The 26541-nt window shown below is 37.3% G+C and overlaps 1 protein-coding gene across 4 annotated transcripts in view; it reads right to left on the bottom strand.

Annotated features, from left to right (window-relative positions):
• The window catches only part of LOC138723838 (VPS10 domain-containing receptor SorCS1), a 269305-nt gene that overhangs the window by 96232 nt on the left and 146532 nt on the right, over window positions 1-26541 (bottom strand). For all 4 annotated transcript variants that reach the window (XM_069863214.1, XM_069863216.1, XM_069863215.1 and 1 more), the window contains exon 4: window positions 7600-7758. In XM_069863214.1, the coding sequence (XP_069719315.1) occupies window positions 7600-7758 (159 nt within the window). The remainder of the gene's footprint in view (window positions 1-7599; window positions 7759-26541) is intronic.

Below are 26541 nucleotides of genomic sequence, written 5' to 3' on the forward strand. Positions count from 1 at the left end.
AACTTTAATGTGTAATATACAGACCCATCCTTAAAACACCTCTCCTAAAGGGATTGTGTGGGAGTCACAAGTGCTATAAAACATCAGACCTTGACTCACTTTTATGGAGCTAAAACAAATGACACAACTGAGGATTCATCTCTCTCTTTAATTTACCAGCAGTCTTATTTGGCTTTATACTTTTTATTTTATTAGTCCAGATGCATTTTACAAATTTCAAAACCAATATCTAAAATGTGAGCTTTGAGGGCCTAAAGTTCTCTAGGCACCAGAAAAATTTGATTAATTATGATGTAATCATCAATGCTATGAGATTGTGACCTACAGGACTCCGTTTGTCTATCTGGTTTTGATCGAATTATGAAGTTGAGATCTTCTGACATAAATTCACACCTTTAGGACACATTAAATGAGCTCTTAGTGGTTTTTATAAATTATTGTACCTCTATATGCATTTTAATAAAATCGTACTTGTTTCCCTTACAAACACCAGACTTTCCCTGAGATCTTCCTAGTCAAAAATCTGCCTCTTATGAGGTTGTTGAATTGTTTATCTGGTTGTTGAATCTGATGTGTAGGAAAACATTCCCCCCCAGTTCCAAGCTCTATACTCCCCAGTACCAGTGGATGATTCTGCTACCTGCATACTCATAAAACTCATCATACCAAAAACTTACACTCTGTAATCTATATATCATCCAAGAATAAAGACAAACATTTCCTCATTTAACATCTGACTTTGAAAGCAAGGTTACACACACCAACTAATGAGAAACTGAATGACTCACCAATTCTGATACAATACCCCTTGCAGGGTCATTATCCTACTCAAGACCTACCACCGCTCCTCCTGTTCTCAAAAGATTAATTTTCCCAGCCAAAGCTTTCTGTCATATGAGAAATCCCTCATAGCTGCAGTTTCCTTTGAATACCTATACAAATTGCTGCAGATATGATTGACTCAAAGTGTCCATGATGTTTCATCATTCAGCGTTTAAACTAATTGGATATTCTGATTAAATATTCGGTTCTGATACTCCTTCACATGCTGATCTTGAATCACGTGGTAGTTCCACGTGCTTCCTGTGCCAATGAGGATATTCAATTTTATGCACTGATTTTATCTCATGCACTCAGAAATTTGGAATCTGCCTTAAAAAAAAGGTGATTTAAATTGCACGCTGGAAGTGATATGAGGGAAATACTTGGAGAAAGCTAGTGGTTCCCGTTATTTTTCTTTTACTTAAGACGTTTCCCTGAAAACCTATCATGGAACACAACATGGAGTCTAAGTACTTGTTAATTGGATTTACTGATTTTGGCATTCTTTTATTCAAAAATATATATATTAATCATATCATACAGAAGCCATCAATAAGGATACCAAATAATTAGTATTTATTGAATGCTGGTGGAAACACATTGGATTGATAAAGCTTTTGTATACCTGCTTCACAGCCCGTTCAAATATCAGTGAGGAATCCGTGACTGCTTTTGTTAACAAACCACACACTGATGTCATGTAGACTTGTACAGCATGGACCTAACACATCAGTTTCTTTTGTGCCTCTTTAGCAGATCAAAGCCTCCCGTAGATGACCCTCAGCATTTTTCCCACCTATCCCTCAGTAACTCCACGCACATTCTCAGATATGAGCCGTATCAGCTGGTGTTCTGGTTTTGTGGCAGTTAGCAAGCAAGTGTATTGCATGATGTCCCCAGTGCATTTAAATCATATGTTAAATAAGTGGAAAGAAAACACACTTTTGCCAGCAGATATTTACAGGAATCTGCCTGTCATATATATTTTAAAGCCAGAAGGAAGCACTAGTATCATCAGTTTGTTCTCCTCCTAACAGATGCTGCAGAGGCTTTACCAGTAACTCAAGCAGTAGAGAGAATTATTCAGATCAACAACGGATGGCTGAAATAGATTGTATCAGTTGGAAAGACATCCAATCTCAGTTCCAAGGGATGCACACAAGGTGAGACATAGCAAAGCCTGGGACACACATGTTTGAATGTGCAAATTCCTTACTACCTTTCATCTTCAACAACATGCATCAAAGGGAATTAAGTCTGTTGGAAAATTGGCTTGGTTGATTAGCAGTGCCCTGAATATTAACACAAATATTGTAGACTGCTGCAGGAGTAATGCCGTAGGGAAAGGGGGAGTTATTCACATAGGCTAATGTTAGATTTATGCAAACTAGCTCCCTGGTTTTGTCTATAGTCTGTCAAAAGAGATAGGCTTTTTCAAAGGATGATTCAAAGTGGCTAATGCTTTACCACTCTAGAGGAGTATTTTTTCTCTCCATTAATTTTAGATGTGATTTGCTTCCATCAGTTAACATTAGCCCAAGTGAACAGTGAATAGTCTTTTAAATGTTGTCAGGAATGTGGAATGATCATCCTAATGTTGAATGAATCATCCAAAATAATCCTACTTTATGTTAACCATATTTAAAAAAAAAAACCAAACTATGATGCAATTTCTGATAAAATAAATTGAGATTTTCTTCTCCCTTCTTTGGTCTATGTAGACATGACTGTTACCATTGAAACTGAGAGGGTCTGAATAGAAACAGAATAATTTAGGTTGAAAGGAACCTCTGGAGGTGTCTGGTCTGACCCTTTTCCAAGCAGGGCCACCCTCAAAATTAGGTCTTAAAGGGAAGGTTTTAGAATAATGTAGCTCATCTAAAACAGTCCATCACATCTCAAAAAGCAAAGACAGGCTACATCTATGGCAGATGCTCTACTCTCGAACAGAAGCATTAAACCAAACACAAGGACAGATGGGGCCAAGTGTAGTTTTAAAAGTTGGCCTGTTTAGTCACACAGAAATCCTGTGGCCATACACTTCTTTATCTCAATTTTACGTTGTTCCTCTTTCTTCTCCAATGCATGAACACCTTTCTCTGACATTTGAATGCATGGGGAGTGCCCTTTACTGTAGGAAACTGAGAAAGGTTACATGGTTTGATGATAGAAGTTATGTTGTCCCACAAGGGACATAATTGCCAAGTATCAGTCCTATAGCTTTCACCTCCAGCATGGCACACATAGAATCACAGAATCATAGAATAACCAGGTTGGAAGAGACCCACCGGATCATCAAGTCCAACCATTCCTATCAAACACTAAATCATGCCCCTTAGCACCTCGTCCACCCATGCCTTAAACACCTCCAGGGAAGGGGACTCAACCCCCTCCCTGGGCAGCCTGTTCCAGTGCCCAATGACCCTTTCTGTGAAGAATTTTTTCCTAATGTCCAGCCTGAACCTCCCCTGGTGGAGCTTGAGGCCATTCCCTCTTGTCCGGTCCCCCGTCACTTGGGAGAAGAGGCCATATTTACACATGGTAAATAAAGGTAGATAAATGGAATCAAATATTTGGGAAATGCCAAAATAAAAAAAAAAAGGGGGGGGGGGCAGAAATGTAAAGGTAATCTTCATTTTTTTAGTGCTACATTGGGGGAACTCCTTTAATCTGAGGTGTCTTCCTTTTCAAGAGTTCATTTAAAATGAGAAAGGAGAATCAACAATAACAACTCAATTTTAAACCTGCTTTTACAGCTTCTGTTGTGGCCTTTCAGTGTTTGAGTGCCTTTGTGCATTTCTTCCTTAGCTGGGCAATTACAACCCTGCATTTCGCCCGTCTTACTTGTATTTCCCAATTTCACCTGTATTTCATATCTCCAAATAGCTGTTATTCATGGCTGATTACTAACCACTTCTCTGTGTGTCTGACCCATCTGAATAGCAAAAGATGTCTCCACGTGAAGTAGACTCTTACATCCCATCCTCTGATTACACAGCAAACCACTTTTGAAGATTACACAGTAATACATAAGCAATACTCCCACAAAATACAGTCCCTCATCCTACGAGCAAACTGATTAAACCCACAAAAGCTCACACGTACAAGACCTCCAACAAGCTTTTGCTTCACAAGCAATGTTTTACTGTGTCTGAAGCTTCCTCCTGATTTGTAACTTCTCTTATAGAGAAAATGGAGAAGCATGCAGTAGTTCTGCAATTACGCGGTAAGAATCAGCCATATAACAACTGTACTTTCAGCCAGAACAATGAATGCAATCATAAGGCAATTAGTGCAGGCGACAGATGGTTTGCTGCTCTTTTTTTCTCAAGACTGGCAGGAAAAAGTCATGACTGAATAAGGGACTGGTCTGTCAGAAGTGGTAATTCAAGTTTGCTGCCCAAGGCAGAAACACAGGGGAGAGATACGTGAACAAAAGCAACTGAGTCACAGAAGCTTAATGAGTTACTGCTTGTCAGCTGAAACCCCGTAATTAACCACATTCACCCACACATAACACACAAGAAACTGGGACATAAAATGACTTCAGATTTCCCTACCATTGAGCAAATTCTTATTCAACCAAACAAAAGAAGATCTGTAGTACTTATCATGATAGACTCTGTGGGATGTGAAGAGATTGAGGGATGATGCTATGTGACCCATTTTCTGTTCATTACAACTGAGCAATGAGAGGCATACATCATCTGTTAGCTTTGCCCTAATCAGTCCTGAACTGGAAGAACAACATCCAAGAACCAAAACAATCCAGAACCAATGTGATTCCTGTCTCTCCAGCTCTTACTCTATTTACCACCTGATTCTCCTGGTTCATCTGCTGCCATGACAAGATGCAAACAGATGGCAACGATGCCATGGCTTTCTGGAGGGATGTAAATTTGTTTTCTAGTTGAGTCTCGCCTCCTTCCCAATTGTCAACAGCAAAATTAAATTACTACAACAATCCTAACTGTTTAGAATCCAGCTTACTCCTTACAGCCTCCATCAATAAAACCTTCACAGCCTCTTCAGTCAGCGTCATAAAAGTCAGTGATATCAAAATGTAAATTCCTTGCCAGGCAGATACATTTCCCCTGATTCCTCAGTGATCTCTTAGTCAGTGTGCACATAGTGCCTAGAAACCAAGGAGTAATGGGTTCTCTTGCCTTAAATATTGCCTTAGCACAAGATTGCAAAATAACAAACTGCAGTGTCATTTGTACCAAATTACCCCACAGCTCCCACTGCAGTTATGGAAATACCTTCAGGACCTCTTAATTACTCTGAGAAAATTCTGCCTTTGGATATACAGACATGAAACCAATGGGAGTCATTTACATTTAGCCGCAGGCTAGATTCAACCCTTAGTTTGGGTTACATCTAATTTCGTCCAGGCTCATTAATACTCTTTGACTGCTGGTTACCCTCTACAGTTCTTGGCCAAAGCTTGTTGAAGTCACAGAATGTATCCAACTAGGCTTTAGAGTAGAAACCAGGCCTATAACTCATAGAATACTTTTAAAATTTTACTTCTAAACTTAATTGATACATAATTTTTTTCTTACACCTATATTATGGAATTACCAGCAGTTATCCCATTTGCTAAGCAATGCCACAACACAAAGAAATTTTACTGTACAGCCTGCACCCTTTCACCCCAAACACTCCATACACAGACCTTTGACACAGACTCCATAATTCAGGTTAACACACAAAAGGCCCCTTTGTTCTTATATCCATATTGGTTTTTTGGATTCTACAGAAGAGTGCGAGTTTCCTATGGAATAGTGACAATATATTTGCTGTTAGCCATCTATCATAAACTACAGGGGCATTAGCTGTACAGGCAAATTCAGAATTATTTCCTGAGCAGGCTGACTACCACAATGGATGAAATTAATTTTCTACTATATCCTAATTTTATCTGACAAACTTACTACTGAAAATTTCCTTTATCCTTATGTAATACATTTCCTGTTACCAACATACAGTTACTTTAATTTCAAAGGGTCCTAAAAGTAGGCAGATACCAGATCCTGTTCAGTTTCATACCAGTCAGAGAATTCAAGTGCCATAAAGAAAAAAAAGAAACACTTTGACTTTGTCTAAATACATACTGAACACCCCAAAATAATTTAATCTGCAACTTCCACTGGAACAGATTATAAACATAGTATACTCTACAAAATGCTATGAGAGGTGTGAAGGAAAAATATGACATGCTGTTGACTCTACAGGAATAATTAGGCAGGCGAGAGGCATTTCCCATAGCCGGGAAGGACATTAAGCTACTGGATTGGAAGGATACTGGTTTTGAGCTTTAAGAACAGGACTGGACTTCTTTTCCAAGAATACCCATAAGATCATTTTGTGACCTTAGGTTCCTTATGCCTTTATTGTCTCAGGCTTACAGCATCAGTAACAGCAAGCTTAGTTTAGGCTAAAGGAAAATTGGTCTTCTAATGTTCATAAAAATAATTCAAATACACAGATTAATAATCCAATAAAATTCAAATTTATATGTTGATATTTACATTAATGTATTAGATGAACAATTCATCCAGTACTTTGATTATTGATTAGATTCCGATTTATATAGATTTATTATATGAAAACAAAAAAGAAACCATTAAATTATTTTAGTAAAAGGCTTATATATTAGTGAGACATTTCACTCTTCTCCCCCTGCTGGGAGCTCAGCAGATTGGTTTGGTCTGGCTTTTGGTTTTATTAAAAAATACCAAAATGTCAGGATGACGGATCTGCCTTTTCTCGGAGCAGTTTGGTCCAATGGCTAATTACTTCACAGTTAAGTTTATCTGCCACTGACTCCTTGCCATCAATACTTGTTAGAAGGTTTTTTTGCTAGATCAAAAAGGCTTAATCATATGTTTTGTCTTCCTCCATGAAGATATTTATGCAGAAAAATATAGTTTCCCTTCAATCTGTTTTTTGGTAAACATAAATAGATAGAGCTCTATGAAGTCCTTCACTGGAAGATGACTGACTTGTGAGTATTGATGAGCCTGATTTTCAGAAGGTACTAGCAATAAGATCTCTTACAATCAAGTCCCATTCTGTCATCTCAAGTTGGGCAGCAAAAAATCAAGGCAAATGTCAGAGCATATTTATTTGGCTGATAGATTACTCATACTGAAGGAACTGGACTTCAAAGAAAATTGATTCACTGCTACTTTTCTCTTAGAAAATCAAAGGCCACTTGAAAACATGCCAGCTAGATAGGAATGTCTTAGACTGTTCTTGGAGCTGGTGCTAGGATGAAGGAAGAGAACTGCTAAATAAAAGGACAAAAAGCCTCATTAGAGTTGGTTGTTCCTGTTGTGAAGGATAATACCCGACTTCTCTGTCCATTGCCTGTAACGTGGTATTGTCAAAAAAATAAACAAAAAGATGAATAAATGCAGACTGTTGGGTCAGTTACAGAGGGCCAGAGCCAAAGAACACAGTAGGTGCCCATGTCCTATTCCTTGTCCTTTACATTGAGGCTTATTCATTGTTTCTTGCTTGTAAATACCAATTCAGTATTCGTTTTGGTCTATTTTCCAGTTTTATGTATAAACCTCAGAATGTCAGGAAGTGAAATCCAGTTCTGTATTTCCAACTTTCCAGTTTTAGTATCAGTTTTATATTTCCAAAGACTGTCCTGGTACTACCCCAAATACTGTTTTGAATGCTCTGCAGCATTTAGGTAGAGAGATGGAGAAATCCTAGGTTGTTCCTAAGCAAACAAAGCAAACTGCTGTCAATGATTCTTACCTTTTGATCTTGGCTGTATGCTAAGATCCAGTCTTCTTGCTTGGGGTGGAAAAGCAGACTGTGGATGTAGAAGTTCAGACGGTATTTTTGATAAGTGGCCCCTTCATCAGAACTGATTAATAAGCTACTCTCAACCTCTGGATCTGTCAGCAGCATAATCTATATGGAAGGAAAAGATGAAATTACAGCGGTGAATAGGAGTCAGATCAAAAAATATGTAAGCATCTAGGAATTTCAGAAATGCTTAATAATATGTCTAACTCTAAATGTCTCAATGTAATGTCAAAACTAAGCACAGCCAATCTTTCAGTAAGGAAAACAGTATATTTCAGCAATGTATATAAACATAACATGATCAAATAGGACTTTAACACTAGTGAAACAGACTTAAATGAAGCTATGCTCAGGTCATCAGAGAAATCAAGCCTGAAGTTTGTAACACCAAAGTTCAAACTTACTAAGTTACCAGACAGCCACAATAGGCAGCAAGGGTCTTGCTGAATGACCTATTAGAGTGCCAGACAAATAGTTAGGTGTTAAGAAAAAAAAAGAGATACAAAGAACAATCTCTAACAGTGACCTTTGTTAGACTCCGGCAGAATTTTCAGAGAAGATAACCATTTCATTGTCTGAAATCTTATAACCTGGCTGTCTGCAAGAAGAAACCTTGCTTTGGCAGGGGAACGCATTTGATAATGTGCTGAGTCCTTTCTATCTCGAGCTGCTATGGTGCTGGGCATTACAGATTCGGTAGTGTATCAAAAATAATCTTTGCATAGCAAAGTTGCTTTCTAGCTTTGTTGCAGACTGTTAGTTTAAGAGTGACAGAAGATATACAGCTTGCAGTTGTAGTAGCTACCTCTTCCTATTAACTGTGGTATTAATTGGTCTACTGAATTGCTGATGAATCAGAGAGAATAATGAAATACTCCTCTCATGTGTCTCTGCATGAGAAAATATAAAGGCTTGAGCAGCAGAGAGAGATCATTGCTGTATTTCAGCAAGCAACAAAGTAATACCCCTAAGGAATGGGAATGAGAAACCATGAATGACAAACACAAAAAGTTCTTAAGAATATTTGCCTGAGAAGGTATCAAAGCCTTGAATTATTAACATACATTTTTTTAAAGTACTGATGCTGCTGTTACTTTGCAGATGGCAAACACTGATCTGTTCTTAAACAAGTCTGAAATGAAAGGGTCCACACCTGGCATTTCTCAGAGCAAATTCCTATCTCCACTTGGGCACTGCAAAAACTACACACTCAATTTCCTTCTCTTTCTTTAATCTAGGTAGGAAGATTTACATATAACTGAAGCTATACCTGTATTCATACTAGCTATGAATTACAAGGTGTCATGTCTTGATAGACACCAAGTGCTAAAAAACTATTTGTATGTGAATACACATATAATCCACGCAGGAATTGTCCTTTATTATTGGGTAACTGCCAGAGGTTTTTATCTACCTCTAAAAAAAACCTCTTGGCAGCATAAATATTTCGCTTGTGACTTGGATGGTTGGTGTTCTTCAAAATCCCTGAACTAACATCCTTAGCGACTTTAGACATTACATTATCGCACTGTAACTCTTATGTAAAACAGCACGATGCTTCTATTGTAACATAAAGATACATTCTCCTTTTGTATTTCTGATTTACTTTTGAAATCTTGTGATGAAAACAAGTGTTACTAGATTTAAACATTCTTATTTTTATTTAACACTTTCAAATACATCAAACATACCATTGATGTGACTTCTAAACTGAAGATTGCATGATAGAAAGCATTAATAATCAAACCATCAATATATAAATCACCTACTGTCACTAAACAACCTATCTGCCTTCTGAAGACAAAAATTAATTGTGATGTTTATCAGTCAGTTCTTTTTTTCTTATCAGACTAATTTCTGGGATATTGTTCCGATGGTCAACATTTATCAACTCGGTACTATGATTCAAGCATTATGATTTTCCCATTTTTATGACTTCTTTCTTGAGTGAGTTTTGTTTATGTTGGTATTTGAAAATATCACAGCATAGCATTAATTTGGACTATAGCGACTAGAGCAGAAATAAGCACAAATCAATGGGCTTGATCCGAGCTCCCTGACGTTAATAAGAGTCTTGTCATTGACTTTAGATTGTGCCTCTAAGGCAAGTTGTTAATCAAGATCCACTCTAGTCTCACGTATTTCCTTCTACCTGCACAAGGAACTCATCTGACCTCATAACTGTCACATCCAAGCATATCACCGCCTTAACACATTTTCTGTCAGGCCACTCCTCTGAAGTGTGAAAGGGCTCTTATCTCCATTTCTCATAAAGGGAATTGAGAAGAAAATTGTTGAGGCACTAAAGCTCTCAGTCAGTAACAGTAAAAGCACTGCTGACTTTGGCTTTAATCTGCTAACTACTACCCTGGGCTATTACTACTGTGTTTTCAGGTACCTATGGTCTCCAGAAGACTTAGCTATTGCATTGTGATAACCAGCCATTCTGTACATATGAACTGTGCCAGGACACACTGGTTTTTCTACATATGCCAACAGCAATAGTGCCTTGGATGTGGTGGAGCTGCTGCAAGGCAGTTGCAAGGTCAACTATCTATGTCCTTGCATTAGCTGCATATAGAGAGAGGGAATACTCTCTAGCCACTACTCAGATTGTTAATTGTGAAACCAACTTTCAGTGCTGGGGCAGCACTGCCTGCTCCATTCCTGTATTCTGCATTGCCAATCACTTCTCACAAGTGCCATAAACCAAACCAAGAGAGAGTTGACAATGCAGAGAGCAGTCATTGCTCACATCACAGTCAGAGTACCACGTGTGCTACAAGATAAGAAAAGCAAATCTGTACTTCAACAACCAAAGCTGCAAGTCCAAAAAATAGCACCTATTGGATAAGAAGCAGAAATTGATACCTGTATGAAAAAATCTGTCAAAACAAGAGGGAAATGCTGTGTATCTACATGAACCTTTCTGATCAGACCAGGAGCGTGTTTCTGAAGTGAATCCCCCAATCTTGAGCAGAAATTTCTATAGCAAATCTTTACATACTATGTTCTGGCTCGTACCACAGCCAACTCGGAGCACAGGAACTGAATTCCCCTTCAAGGAAATTAAACCACAATATACATTTCAGGAGTGCATCTAATGTGCTACAACCCCTACCGGACATTTAGCTGAGTATTAGGTTAGCACTACTCTAAAGTCAGACCCTCTGCCTCCAAAATACCAATAGTGCAAATAGACATCATCTCAACATCAAGCAGACCATCCTACAAACCTGCTTCCACTGAGCTGCACTACATGCAGGTTTATTGCCTAAATTGCCTAGAATATAAAGGAGAAAGTAAGGGAAGTACAATCAATTTTACTGGTTTTGTTGTTGCAGCGTGTGAAATATGGAGTAAATAAATTTTAGAATTTTCTCTGAAATAACTGAAGCCAAGTTCTGCTTTGAAGTAGTCTATTACATATTGACTTGACACAGTTGCTTACACAGAAAATAAAAGCAGATACAGAGATATTGAGCAAGAAAAGCATAGAAAATAAAACCAGCAGCAATAACAAAGTGATCTTAAGTTTAAAAAGGAAAAACATTAATATCTAAGAATATCTAAGACAGGAGATTAGAAACAAACTATTTTGATAATTTTTAAATTCACTGTAGAAAGCATGCTGATTTCCTTAAGTGTGACCTTCTAAAAGGAGCAGTCTTCTTGCTGTTTCTACAGTTTGTAGTACAACATAACTAACACTGGATTCTGGACAAGCACATTCTGGACATCACTGAGAAATCAATGTGACTTTAGTACATGAAAATCATGCTTTAAATCTATTCAGGTTCTTAGAGCCTGTACAGAAAGACAACCCAGCTGACAAAGTCTAATAGGATTTTTGAGTGTCTCCCTTGCCAAAGGGTCCAAAACAGTCATGGCCTTTGCATTGATTAATTAACAGTTAGAAGGTCAGTATCAAAGGTTAGGGAAGAATCTTTCTGTTTCTACAATGGATAGATGTGTTCATTTGGAATTTCCTGGTCCTTAGGACTGTTTGATTTATTCATTAACTATTTGGAAAGAAGGAAGGAAAGGTAGGTGACAAAGTCTGCACATGGCAGCAACATATACAGAAAGATGAAAACAAAAGCCACATATGAAGATCTGTAAAAGGTTTTTGCAATACTGAGTACCTGAGCAGTAAAATGACAGAAGAAATTCAGTGATGATGTATGAATCAAAAAAAAAATAGGATTGTGAAAAGCAACCTCAGCGTAACAGACAGAACAACAGACTCTGAGTAAGTAATTCAGGAAATGAGTCTGGGGGTTTCAGTGAGGAGGTCTGCGAAAATAGAAACTCAGTCCTTAGATGCTATCAAAAAAACATCAATTACATCAGCAGGAATTCTTAGGCAAGAATTAAGCAGCTTTATAAATAACTGTATTGGCCACTGTTCCCATAACTTTAACACTGGGTGCTATTCTCATCTTCCATCCTAAGAAAAAAAGCGGCTACAGTAGAAACACAGAATAGCTATAAAGATGATTGAAGAAACCTATGAAACATTTTTCATACAAGCAGCAAATAAATGAACTATTCAACTTCCAAAAGAGATAAATGAGAGGCAATTTGGCCAAAGTCTACAAAACTACAAATGGCCTGGAAATGCTTAAAGAACAATTATTCATTCTGTCATAATATAAAATTCAAATTAAATTATCAAGAGTGAGATACAAAATACAGGTGAAGTCATGATTTTTCACTGGTCAAACCATGCCACTCCTTGCTATAGTTTGTTGTAGATGTCAAAAGTTTATATGAATAAGAAAAATGAACAGATAATGGTCCTTCTATCAATTCAAAAATTTCACTGTTGGCTCAGGCATCTGAACCACAAATTGCTGAACTCTGGGAAAATATATAGGAAAATATAATTATATACTTGCCCTGATCTGACACCTCCTTCTCAGCAGAGAGTGAGATTGGTTAAAATTCAGTCAGATTAAGCATGGCTGTTCTTACACATGTCACTGGAGAGTGAATGAAAATGATAAACGATAACGACATTAACAGCTCGGGTGGGCTGATCTAGCAACTTCTTATGTAAAGAATCAGAGGGATCATTATTATCTTGACAGTTTTTAAACTACTTCTGATTCCAACACTACAAAATAAAGCTATTAAGAGAGGCATGCATTTCTGCCTCTCCTTTTCAGGAAAAGTCCTTAGTAAAGGGAGAACAACCTTAGAGTGTCTATGGTCTGCTTTAGTGTTGTTTTATGTTAAACAAAAATGAAGACTCAAGATAACCAAGATTCTACATCTCCACAGCAAAAGTAACTGCTCTGTTCAGACCAGTGCTCAGCAATGATCAGAATCTGCTTACTCACACCACACAAAGCAAGAGCATGCTGCACTTCCAGACTTTTTAGAGGGATTGGATTTTTTTCTCTGTTAAAATTTTGTCAATAAAGTTGACAAAGGTTTTTGCAAATAAATGCAAGGCACCCATTAATCACCCATCCTTTGAAAAGGGAGAAACTTGATTTGCTTTGCCTAGAAATGACAAATTAACACAAAACACAATTTACAGATCTCAAACAGTCACACATTTTTTACCTCTTATTTGGTGCTAATTCTGTGGATGGTAGATCGCCCTTCACATTTACATGGATTTTTGCTGTTCTCACAAAGAAATCCAGGAATGCTTTCCAAGAAGAGTCTGATTTTGTTTTTACAGATAGAATCACGGTCCTTATACAATTGCCCTGAATGCTATATTCAGTGGCTTAGTCAGAACAAGTCCAGAACTGCTCTCAGCCTTTTATTTTAGCCGCTTGTATCTCTGCTCAGACCAACTTTTCACTGACATTTTGTAGGAAAAAGCATTGTATCAGTGAAATAGAACAGTATGAAAAACATACAAATCTATTTCATAGATTCACAATTTTTTTCATTCTCTTCTGATGTAACAACAGAGCTGAGTTATATCACCTGACCAGAAGTAGAGATGAAATGCAAAATGGGTCAAATCTACTCAAAGAACCTTCACTTTCTTCACCTCTCACATGCTTCATGCCTAGACCCAACAATGGTGACTCACACAGAATAAGAAATATTTTTTACAGGAAAATGGAAGAGTGAAGTAAAGCAAAGGAGGAAATCAGCAAAGAAGAACAGAATTGTCCTACTCTTATTAAAATCAGGGCATCCTCTACTTAAGTTCTCTAAACATCTGCATTGTTTTCCAACTTCTCTGCAAGCCTGTTACGTTAAATTTTAAAGGGTTGTGGGGTTTGGTTTCTTTACCTGATAATGGACTGTAAGAACATCAGTGCCACAGAATCCCACAATAATGAAATGTAATTTCAGCCACTTTACATATCAGTTCTGTTTTGGATTGCTGTTCACAAGGCATGAGGATTACGTGAGGAACCTGATTCTCCAGATTCAGCAATTTACACATGCATTTTAAAGAAAGGCACCCTGCTTTTAACTAATCACATTTGCTCATTGCTTAAGCTTTTTCCAGACCTAGAATAAGAAAAGAAATTAAACAAGTGAAAGAAAGGAACTGCTTTGGCCGTGACATTCTGAAAAAAAAATGCAAAACTACTGTAAAGCAAATTAGACCAACTCCTTTTACAGGGCTGACTTGCCAGAAGCAGTAAGTGCAAATAAATTGGGGATAAATATACCAAAAGGAGAATAACTCAACCATTGACTTAGATATTAACAGAGAATGAGGAAACTGAAGCCTTTATGAAGTTTAACAAGCTTTATTCATGTGCTAACACCAACTGCTGTAAAACTTCTCTTGTTAGTAACTCCACCAAAATTTGGCTCAAGTCTTTGCTTTAAATATATTGGCTAATAGTATTAGCACCTAAATAAAAAGAAAAAATGAGTTAGAGCTGACAGTTTTGAAGCTGTCTCTAATGCCAACTAAAAGACAAGGTTAGTTGCTGAGCAATTTCATTAAGACACCATTAAAATAATACACCAATAATTTAATCAAGGCACTGTGAATTGTTTCATTGCCAAAAGTTCTTGTTAACACAGAAAGTGCAGTAATTTTGTAGGGAAAGAAAAGACTTCAGTGACAGAATTACACTTACTACAATGAAGAAAAATATAATATTGCCTCAATGATGACCTGTGGTTTGAAACGGTCTCAGAAATAAACAGAAATGACCACTTAAATACAAGGAAAATGTCTGTGGAGAAGTTATTTTGCAACTATAACTCAGTGACTTTAGAATAAAAAGATTCTTATTCATACAAATACACATAACCCAAACTCATTAAGTCAGTCTGCACTTTGCTGATATGGAGGGTACCATTACTCCAAGCCTGCATCAAATAAAACTACACTCATGATTACTAGACAGTGTAATTCAAATTCAAACCTAGACCAGATCTAGACAGTGGAAACTCCAGCATAATTTCCCAAAAAACCCCACAGGATGTCCATAACTGCTAGGACACCAGCATCTTCCTCAAATCTTTAAAGTCTGTTTAAAGGTAAGAAAAATGATGCGGTGAAAGGCTCAGATGGTGAATTAATCTTGTTTGCACACATGAAAGATTTAATGCTCATTGAATGATAAGACAATTCTTGTCAGCAGAATACTAGATGGCAAAGGACTACCTTTTAAGAGAGAAAAATTATCACCTGCCAATATTTTTGAAAGCTGGAATTGTACAGTGTTCATAATAGAAGAATTGCTGAGAATTGCATTTGGCATCATGATGAATGTGGTTTGAAATAAAAAGCTGGCTAGTGGCTGGAAAAAAAGAATCCCTTTACCTGTTCTGTGTTGGTAAAGAAAGAAAGCAGCCAAGGAAAGATCTGTTTTTTATTATCTGTGGCAATCATCTGTGGTTGTTTTACCAGGCAGAAAAAGTGAATGTATATATCAACAACAACTTAGATAAAAGAAACGCTGTACAACTCCTCCTCTAGCTTCAGGCAGGGACATAAATAGTCACTTCCAAAAATCTGCTGATTACCTCTTAAGTTATACAGAATAATACCATTATTTAGTGAAAATTCACACAAATCTCAAAAGGAAGAGGAGGCATTTTGGAAGAAATTTTTATCCCAGGAAAATGTCTGCTTCCCTATTTTACAACACAGTCAGAAAATAACATGCATCTACATGTGAAAGTTATCACAAAATACACAAGATGTCAGTAGCTGTTCTGCAGAGCGTTCTGTTTAAAGGTTTTTTAATACTAAAAGTATGAGACATTTTACTAATTTTTACAGCACATGCTTATAAGTGGCTAAGCAGTGAGCGCTGAAATGCCACTGAACCCCATCAGACATATATGCCAACTAGAAAAAACATAAACAAAAAAAGACATTCCATCTGTTTTTATAGAACACCTCTGTATGCATCAAGTGGAAAAAAAAAACCAAAAAAAATCAGTTGTCTAAGCAAGCACCTGTTTTAAAGTTATATTTCTAGAAACTAGAGCAACCCTGTAACCCTCCCACAATACCATCGATTGGCTACTTTGGCTGAGTGATGTCTTCCATTATGGAATTTAAGAAAAATATGGCCTTAAATATATATATTATATACTGTTTAATCCTCTGCTTTTTGTCTCTAGACCATTTTTAGTTCAGCACAAAATTTGGATCCCTAGCCAGATGTTTTTTAATGGACTTGTTTTAATAACTTGTAAAAAAAAAAATCGAAGTAATAACCATAAGCTTTAAAACCTTATTTCTTATTGATGCAGGCGAATAAAAGGTCATTGCAGCTCACTGTTTCCCTGTCCCATATTGACTGAAAATATTTTGTAATAAATGAAAAATAAAAAGCTTTAGTTCTCTCAATATCTAAAAAATTCAAGTTAAACATAGACTTCTTTTTTCACATTTAGGAGCATTTCCAGAATTACAACTACTGTTATGATTTTCAGTGATAATCCTAATCTTGATAGTCAGCTGGCATTTCAGTGTTTCTTTTCAGGCACAGTACATAATAATAGATTTTCACTAATAATTTTCACTAATATGCAGCTGTTGTCTTACCATAGCAAAACCTAAATCAGTATTAATGTATCAACTATATTAATGGACAATTGTCGCTCAGCTTTCTTTACAATGAATAATCCCAGTTTAATATGTTTTTTCCACATTATCTTAATTTTTATACCACTAGAGTCTCAAGTATAGGGTTGGGTCAATGCAATACAGACTCATGAAAGGCAAGCATGAGGCTGAGACATCCCTGAAGATATGATTCCATTGTTCTCTCTCCTAATCCTACTTTATAGGAATAAAGATGTAAAAATATCCAGAGGTACCGGGGAAAAGTTTTCTCCTAAAGCAGAACAGCATAGAATAAAAACCGCTCTTCACTCTGAACTCCAGAGAGGATCTGGAGAACCAAGTGGGATGGAGCTGATCCTGCTTCCATCAAAACCCAAAAGAGGGCAGTGCACCCACACGCAGCTCGGTTCATTAGTTCCAGCTCATCAGCACAGGGACATTCATCAAGTGGACAGGCTGCTACCTACAGCCTTTTCAATGGTCCAGCTCTGGCAAAAGCCCCATTCTCAAACGTGCCTCACCTTGGACCAGACCTGAAAAAAACTCTTCTTTTTCTATTAAAGTCGCTACATCATCTGGGTTTTTCTGTGCTGCTGAGTCATTGCTTGTGGGCTGGACTGTGAGCAGAGAGAAACATTGACCTTCACTTTCCCAAGAGTATGCTGCAATCCCAGTACCTACGGTGAATTATTAAAATATATGCCTTTGCTTTGAGGTAATAACTTTTAACTAAAGGAGGAAAAAAGATGAGATGGGGGAGAAAGGAGTCCCTAAAGGTTAGCATCACTTTTTAAATCTCAGCTTTTTAAAGTGCAGCTTCCATTTCCATTACTCATGAATTAAATGAAAATAAAGATTCCTCATCTTGTCCTTAGCTGAGCTACTGCACTTAGTGTCTCAATGAGGACTATTAAAAAGGCAAAACCCCCTCTTATTTACATCATCCTCATGCAAAAATAGAAATGTAATGCTAAAAACAATGAAGAAAACATTTAATTAATATAACTGGATAGATTACTACAGGATGTTTCAGAGCTACTTTTGCTTTAGACAGAATAAGAAAGTAATCCTTAATTTTAATTATTTAATTTAGGTAGGGAAAGCCCTCTAGAGGTCTTTTACTCCAAACTCCTGCTTGTACTGAGCCAGTTTCAAACGTACAAACACGTACTCATGGCTTGTTTTAAAAACTCCAAGAATGAAGATTCCACAAACTCTTTAGGCTTATCCAATCTAAAACTGTTTTGTTTCCATTCAGTATTAATTTTAAATACCTAAGCTAAAAATGCCAGTTTCAGAATAAATAAGAAGACCTTCAATTTTACATTCTTTTTAACTTAAAGGTCCATCTTAATTTAGCAAGAGCTTTGGAAGCTAGAAGTGGCGCAGGAGCCCAAAGCAACAAGGTTATTTTCACTCGCCGTGATCCTGTTGCAATGCTGAAAATAGAATTTATCAGGTTCAGCTCCTAATCACACGCATAAACATTACCTCCGGAGCAATCAGTTCTGGGAGAAAGAATATGAAAAGATTAAGCTTCTTGGGTTTTCCAGTCTCCCTCAGATCAAATTCTGGATTCTTATCTCTTCATTCCACAACCTGTTTGGGTCTAATTTCATAGTCTGACAAGTAATCACTTTTACTATTGCTGTTCTGTTATTTTTACATTCTTTTCTCTTCTTTTACATATATTTGACATAACAAGCTTTACCACCAAAACCAGCCTGAAAATCTATTCCTTAAAGCTTAAATAAAACAGCGTAAAAACTTCCATTCTGGAATAAAAACTAATTCTTAACAACGATTGTATTTGATTATTTTATTTTGAGAAGAAATAAAGAAACAAAGATAAAAAACTCAGGAAAGCTACAGTACTATAGGCACTTCAATTTGGACAGCACAATCTAGTTTCAATTATTAATCATCTGTTCTTCTGCAACAGATGTTCAGCATTGTATTGAACAGGGAAAGTGATTTTTTTAAGCTGAGACAGTCTTATAGTCTTACTTGCTCAGAGGAGAATAGAAACCTCAGTTTTGTAGAGATGCGGGATGAGTTGTGTTCGCACATATTGTGTGTACTTTGTTCTGTTGCTCAGTAAGGCACTCCTTTCATTAAAGAATCTCATGAGATTAATTAGTTAATCTTCACACCAACTTTGTAGTAGAAAAGAGAAGTGAACATATCAAGAGGGAAAATTACTTGGACAAACTCCACTAATCAATCAACGGCACAAGAAGAAAGAAGCCACTTGCACTGTAAGCGTATTAAAAACAATAGCATCTTCCAGCCCCAAATACTGGGCCCCAAGTGTCGTTAATCCTAATCAAAGCAAGAGGAGACTCTTGGCCTAAAATATAGCAACCTAAGCAGAACCACAAAAGGGACAGGTAAAAGAAAGACACTAAAAGAGTAACTTTTCCTTGATGGGTGAGCTAGTAATAAAGTCACAATCCACATTACCATCTTTCCTATGTCTTGTGATATCCCCTAAGATGTACTTGAACTTCAGGTGCCTTGAACTTCACCCTGAAAAGCACTGAAAAGTCTAGCAGAATGGGTGACTGATACACCTCAGGCTGTAAAGTTCATAGGCATGCGTTCACTGCATCTAGACAGTGGGGTGTGCATCATCAGGGTATAAATAGGGATATTCTGGGTCAGGAAAAATCTCTAATATATTGTGAAGATGTTGATGGCCAGATAGCTGCTCAATAGGTTTCAACTGCCAGTATCAGGATTCAGGAATTCATGTGGCCTGAGACTCATCATATCAGGAGTTTCTGGTCTGTTTGGTTTCATTGGGCCTCAAGAACACTCAAATCTTTACATGAATCTTTTATTAAGCCTACAAGTAAGCTAATCCAAAGTAAATAAAGTTCATTATACAGGAAGCTTCTTATAATACTCATCTTTTATGTTGCTGTTTTCCACATGATATTTAGCTTTCCGTTTTCCCTAGTTACACCTCCTTCATATCCCTCTATATTACAGTTTCCTTCTCAGCAGAGACATTCTTGGGTGGTTCACTGTCTTCAGTCAGCCTTTACCCCAAGACGTATATACATGCTTTATATATGCTCTATAAATAACACTGCATTAAGGAAGATTATGCTGCTACAAGAAAGACCCAGACTCACCTCGTCTCACCTTTCATGGTAGGCATGGAAAGGCAGGTGCAATCAGAGGAACAGTAATATCAGACTGGCTACTAGAATGAGGATAAACGGACTGACCAGTAAGGAAATTTTACATTTTTCAGCTCCTAAAACAAAGAATGAATTATCAATTCTCTCCCGCTTTCTTTCAGCCTTCCGTGAATGAGTACAATTGGGTCTGGTAGAAGGGAGGAGCATTACACTCTAATCCTACCATAAGAAGCCATAAAACCACAATCTCAGCTCAAACTTTTTGGCACAAAGAGACCTCTTGCACCCACAGTGTTACGTGTCCATGCACCGATAACTAGAAATCATAGAACAGCTGGAGTCGAAAGGGACCTTTAAAGATCATGTAGTCCAATCCCCTCCCTTGGGCAGGCACATCTTTCACTAGATGATGTTGCTCAAAGATCTGTTTCAGATCTACCTGGCCTTCACCTCGCTTCTACCACATGCAACTCGATTACTGTGTGGAATTAATTTCCTTGTGTCACGGATATTTCAGAAAAGTAAGAGAAAAGATGAAAATGATGATGAGCTGCAGCCATGAATTTTAAAAACTGTTAACATAGTAAACAATTTTAAATAACAATGTTGATTATCTGCTGACGGTCTCTGATACGCCCCAGTCATGCCAAGCTCGGACAGATGGTCAGTTCACTGAACACATTGTTTTATAGCCAACTGTTTCAAGCCATGCCACTTGCTTCTGGCCAGCCCTGGCACCTGCATGGCACTGTGCTGTTTAATATTGCAGAGGTTCTTATTCATGCCTGTTTTTTGTAGCAAACCCAAAGTGAAGAAACAAGGGAGAGAAGATATCATAAGGCAATGTGCACCTCAGACTGTGGGCAGAGGTGCCCTACTGGTCCCAGGGACATTACTGTCTGTTCCTGCTCATCTCAATCCCTCTGCACAAGCTGCTTATCTCTCCATTCTTTACAAACGCTCTCCTCTTATTTCACCTGAACTCCACCAGCCAAAACTATTCAATAAACCTCTCAGATTTTACCCAAAGCACTTAAACCAGTCTCTTGCTTCTCAGATTGGGGTGGTGCCTCCAGCAAAGAGTGCTATGAACAAGAGACGCAGTAACTTTGAATAGTAGCTGTTTGAACCAGATTGGGTTGGTATGAAACTGCTATTTTTCTTTCATTTGCTTTGCCCTGTCTGGTAAAATTCTTGGGACTGACTTCATTGCAGCTGGTGACGTTCTACCTTTCTGAGGCAAGTATCAGATCTTTCGATGTCTGCTGCTTTCGTGTTCTGAAAGTAAGAGAGTATAACCTTGATAGAAAGTATAACAAGATAGAATTTGGAGTATTCAGCTTTTCTCCTTGATACATGTTCTCAATGGTAGAAGGCAAGGGTGGGGGGAAAGTAAAAGTACAATTCTTCACTACAGATATCAATACTTTGAAAAAAAAAGTAATTCACATTTCAGACTTTCCTTTTCCCCTGAAATTGTGAGGAACATACGTGAAAGAAAATGAAAACTTACAGTAGAAAAGCAGTAAGTTTACTAAATTGTCTGCAAAAAAGAAAAGCTATTTTGCTGCTAGTGGAAGATTTTTTTTAAATTTATTTTGCTCATATATTTTATTCGGACTTAGACAGTATTTTCATACTTGGCTATGTGAAAAACAAGAACCTGCCTCCAAACAGTCATTAATAAAAATCTCATTTAATTTAGTTTTTTTGTTTACCTTTTGGCTATTCTTGGGGTGAGGAAGGGAGTTTTCATTAGGCAACATTTATTTTACTTCTTGAAGTTTTTCTGTGAAACTCTGAAGACTAAAAACTTCATTTTCACAAAAAAAAAAATCTTTCTCATTTAAAATAGATTTCATTAGTTCACACCTTTAGAAAAGACATCTATAATAAGACTCCTGACAAAATCACGAGAGTTGGCACCACAATTCCTGCATTAAGAGTTACAGTCTTTTCTCTTGGGAGATGGCTACACAATCTAATGGTAGTTAGTGATGCTATCTGACTGGATTTAAATGGAATTGCTTTCAAGTAATTATCTGTCTTTCAGCACACACCTATGCAACAGACAATGATAACAGCTGAGCACACATTTACTGTATCAATATAAACTTCGGCATGGTAAGCCTGCTTCTGCTACTGGAAAAAAAATGCAGGGATAGAAATTCAGAATTAAGTCTTTTGTTTGAGGATGTAAATCAAGATAATTTTCCTGTCTTATGATGGTCATCAAAATAAAGTGAGAAAAAAAACAGAAAGAAATTAATTACTTTATGGTGGTTTCTCTGACAGTGGTGGGAGTGAGCAATGAAAATCCCTGTAATTTTAACAAACAGGTTCTCATTAAAACATCTACATTTCAAGTAGGTGTTGCGATTGTCCTCCTGGGCCATTGAAGTTAATTTCAAAAGACTGTTGCAGAAAAATAAAAGGTTCTACAAATAAAGTTAGTGCAACATGGGGAAGATAAACTCCAGCTCTGAGCTGTGAGCAAGGGCAGTAGAGGTAGATTCTCTCTCTGCTCACTACAGTAAAGGACACAAGCATGAACTTAGAGAAGAAAACACCAAAACGTCTCTCAACATTGTTAATTTTCCAGTTCTCACAACTCAGTATAAAGTCTCTTCAGACTCTTAGTACACATTTGTGTTCTACCACCTATCTGCTTCCAGGCATTCAGTATCCTGCCCTTCACACAGGCATCTTTATCCAGGACATACGCTCATCCAGCTGGAAACTCTTCCTTACTCATATAAGCAAGTTCTCCTTTCCTGGGTACATGACATTACATCTTCTGTACCATTTAATTTACACCATTTCTATGCACTGACTTTGCTGAAGCTACATGCTTTGTCTCATTTTAGCTTCTTACACGGCAATTCTGAAACGTTCTTCAGAGTTTCTCCTCAGTTAAGTTTTAATTTTTCTTCTGACTGAGAATGAAGCACAGCTTTACAAATTATGTCTACAGCTAGTTCTTTTTATGCGCATTTATCTGATTTGCTTCCCTCCAAAGCATTTTTTGAATTAATACATTAATTTCATAATCACTTCAAATTACATTCCATGGTGCATGAACAATTGGGGAATTAGCATCTGCTTGCAAGTTGTAAGCTTGGCTTTTTATTTTTGTTGCTGCAGTTGATGAACTCAAATTATCCATACTGAATGTGCCTGAAAAAAATTCCACCTCCAACAATAAATAATTCTCTTTCCTTTCTGTTTTGTTTTTTGTTAAGGGAATTCAGTGCAATCTGTTAAGCAATAACAGAAACCACTTTTTTTTTTATTACTAGTTCTGGTATAATGGTTGAATTTCTATGTAGTCACTCTGCAATGCTCTTGCATAGTCTTGGTCTTTCACATATGCACCTAGGTAGCCACCGTGTTAAAATTTTCAATGCTACTGTATTGAGACACTGAAAGAGTGTGAGGGATAAAATATTCATGACAAAATGATGCCCCATGCCTCAATTCCCTGCTTGAACATAAGATGGGCTATCCAAGAGGGATGACAACGTAGAAAGTAAGGTGCTGTTATCCTACTACTACTCCATTCCAGAGCTGAACCTCTCCTCCTTGAACCTCTTGTCTTTCCCTTTTCTTTCCATGCAATTTGCCCTCTCTAAAACAAGTATTTTCCTCAAAGCTTTTATTTAGAAGTGACAAAATGATATGATACATCAATCTGCTGGTATTTTGTTACTACCCCATCTTCAAGTCACATTCTAGTCTACATTTATAACGTCTAAAGCAAAGGATGAGCCTTCTTGGTTTGTCTCCATATACCACCATAAAATACATGACCGATTCATCCAATATAGACAGAAAACCAATTTTTAAAAGACAATCTCAGCTGGTGCAAAAGCCTGCTGAGGCTAATAGAGCATGATTAGAAGTTAATGGCATTATTAGAGGTTGAACCAACTGAGGCTATACTTTTCTATCTTAATCACCCAGTGCATAGTTTCATCAATGAGAACAACAGTAGGCTCAATTTTTCTAAAAGCACTGATATTGCAGAGGTACTGCAGCAAGTTTATGTTTTAATGCTATCAACTCCAAATAGAGTCTTCTGTAAATCTGAATGTCACCAGTCTGTGTCTCCAGAGACATCCAGAGATCCTGATGCAAAGTTCAACCTACAGCCCTCCTTGGCTTTTTCACAGTGTGACTAAAGCTTTTGGTAGTCAAATAGCTGTGGAGTTTGCAAGAAGGCTTTCTTGCACAGTAGACATTATAGTTTATTACCCTTCTGTAACAGTTACTAGAACCAAAACAGGGAAAATAATTTCTGGATTTTTGTATCAACGTTGCCATAACAGTAGTTCCTTTTCTACTTAAAATATAGAATAATGAGATGCATTAAAAACTACTCTGACTTCAGGATTTTTTAAAGGAATAAAAGACAGTGGATACTTTAAAGCGACCTTTGTAGTTGTGCAGCTGATCTTGCTAAATCAGAATCCTACTTATTACTAGATTGATTGCCAAAACTGTACAGAAGTAGTCCTGCAATAATGAAGAAAGAGAGGAATCCTAGTTAGCAGCAGTTTTAAAATTGGCTGCTTGAAGAAGACACTAAAATTGATGGTATTTTTGCTTTAGTGACTGAATGCAATTCTAGAGTTAAGCTCAAAAGTCACCTTCTGCTTCTATGTTAGCAAAGTTCTTTAAGAATATGAATTGTCCTTCTATATTGTACTTCATGCAGGTACTTGGGTGTCTGTTCACCAAACTCCAATTAAAGTTTGAAAGGCTGAGGCACTAATGATTTCAAGCAGTGCTATTGCTTATAAGACAACAAAGGAAACTTAGCCTCAGCCTGTAATGCTTTAGAGGCTTCAAACAGCTGGGGATGTTAAACTGCATGATAGTTCACTCCCAACTTTGGAGAGTATGGAACAAATTTAGCTCAATCAGCTAGCTGGCTTCGAAGATGGAGATGCGGTTCTGTTACCAGAAACCAACAATCGGTATGAGTTTTAGCAGCACAGATAACTCATGCAGCAATGGCTGCTGAGTGTGAATGACTGCTAATGAGAACTTGATCAATAGCATTTCTAATGACATGATTTAGACTGTAATGGGGTTGCTCTGGTGACAGGGAAAATAAGTTAGGAATGATTATATCATCAGCCACAGCAAATTCTAGTGTTGCCCATTTTGTTATTCCACCTGCTGCCTAATATCCAATCGGTGCTTCTTCAGTTGTCTTCACCCTTTCCAAACCCTTCATGAAAGTCTCTAAGGGTCACAACAGCTTACAGCTACTATGCTGTAAAGCTCTTGAGCTGCCTGCTATCAGTTATTTCCATAATGCCCAATGAATACTAGGTGAGAGCAAAGCTACCATTTCTTACTATTCAGGCAGCCTCAGGATCATATATTACCAGCATTTTCTTGCACCCATACATGGAAGATATATTCCAGATATAGACGTTTATTAATGTCCAGGTTTGCCAGTTACCCAGTGGTGCAGATAAGGTTGGTTGATTGGATGCTCCTAGCAACAGTTCTACATTTGCACTCAACAGCCTTTTCTTAAGCTTTCTCCAGCCATGTTCAACTCACAAGCAAAAAAAATTACCCCCACTGCTATAAGAGGTAATAGCATAATACAGTGCAACTGCTCTCTTTGTAAGATCATCCATGCATGGATGAAAAAAGTAGCAGAAACTTACAATTTCAGGTGGCAGGACATTCCATAAGTAAAGGAAACAAGATGTGATGGGCCACTGACAGAAAGAACATGTTCCAGACACAGGGAGATCACACAAACATGGGAAAAAGTGCAAAGCTGAAGAAATAGGATCTAATAATTTAACTACACAAAATGTTTAAGTAAGTTAAGAGGCCAGAGGGGAGGACTGAATTTTAAAGTGAAAGATCAGAACAGACTTGAATGAGAAAATTATATGTACTAAGGAGGCTAGGAAAAAAGTAAAAACTATGACTATACAAGTCAATTCCCACAAGTCAAGATAATTGCCCTTTATTTATTGTGCACTTGTTGCCCATATGTACATATTCCTCCTCACTTTGACTACGGAGTAAGCACCATCAAATTTATTACATTGCAAGAAGTGAGCATATGGGCAGTTACTATGGAGTAGTTCACATGCAAGAAATTGAAAGCCTAACATTCTTGACAGTAATTTTTCATGGGGACATAATCAGAAATAGAAAATAATTGAGGACTGGCAGTCAGAAAGAAACAGACAGAAGCAAAAAAAAGTGTTAGTGGTCTTGGCAGCTAACTCTAACCACAACCCCTGCTCATAGATATGTTATTAAGTCCAGTTGTTACAGATAAATGAAGCATTTAAAAATACTTTAGCTGTGAATAGAAGCAAAGCATACAGAGTCTATAATGAGTTTTCTGCTTCTGTTAGTCTACTAGCAAGAGAAACTTTCTCTTCAGCCTAAATTATGTTGTAGAAGAATAAAAGAACTGCCCAAAAGATCCACTAGCATACACTGAACACACAGGACCCTGAAAACGAAGTCATGACAGGTTTATGTTGTCAAGCCAATAAAGTAAAGATGTTATTTCAGACTATAATGAGTCATCAAACAGAGCTCAGAATTACAACTGGTGTGATTTTGTAATACTTATTGAGTCTAGTGAAGACATTTTTCACATAATCACTTAATCTCCTTGAGTCTCCAATAAGGTATTTGCCACTCTCATGAGTTGAACTGTCACTAGAA

Source organism: Phaenicophaeus curvirostris, chromosome 9 (assembly GCF_032191515.1).
Source record: "Phaenicophaeus curvirostris isolate KB17595 chromosome 9, BPBGC_Pcur_1.0, whole genome shotgun sequence".
Classification (NCBI taxonomy): Eukaryota; Metazoa; Chordata; class Aves; order Cuculiformes; family Cuculidae; genus Phaenicophaeus; species Phaenicophaeus curvirostris.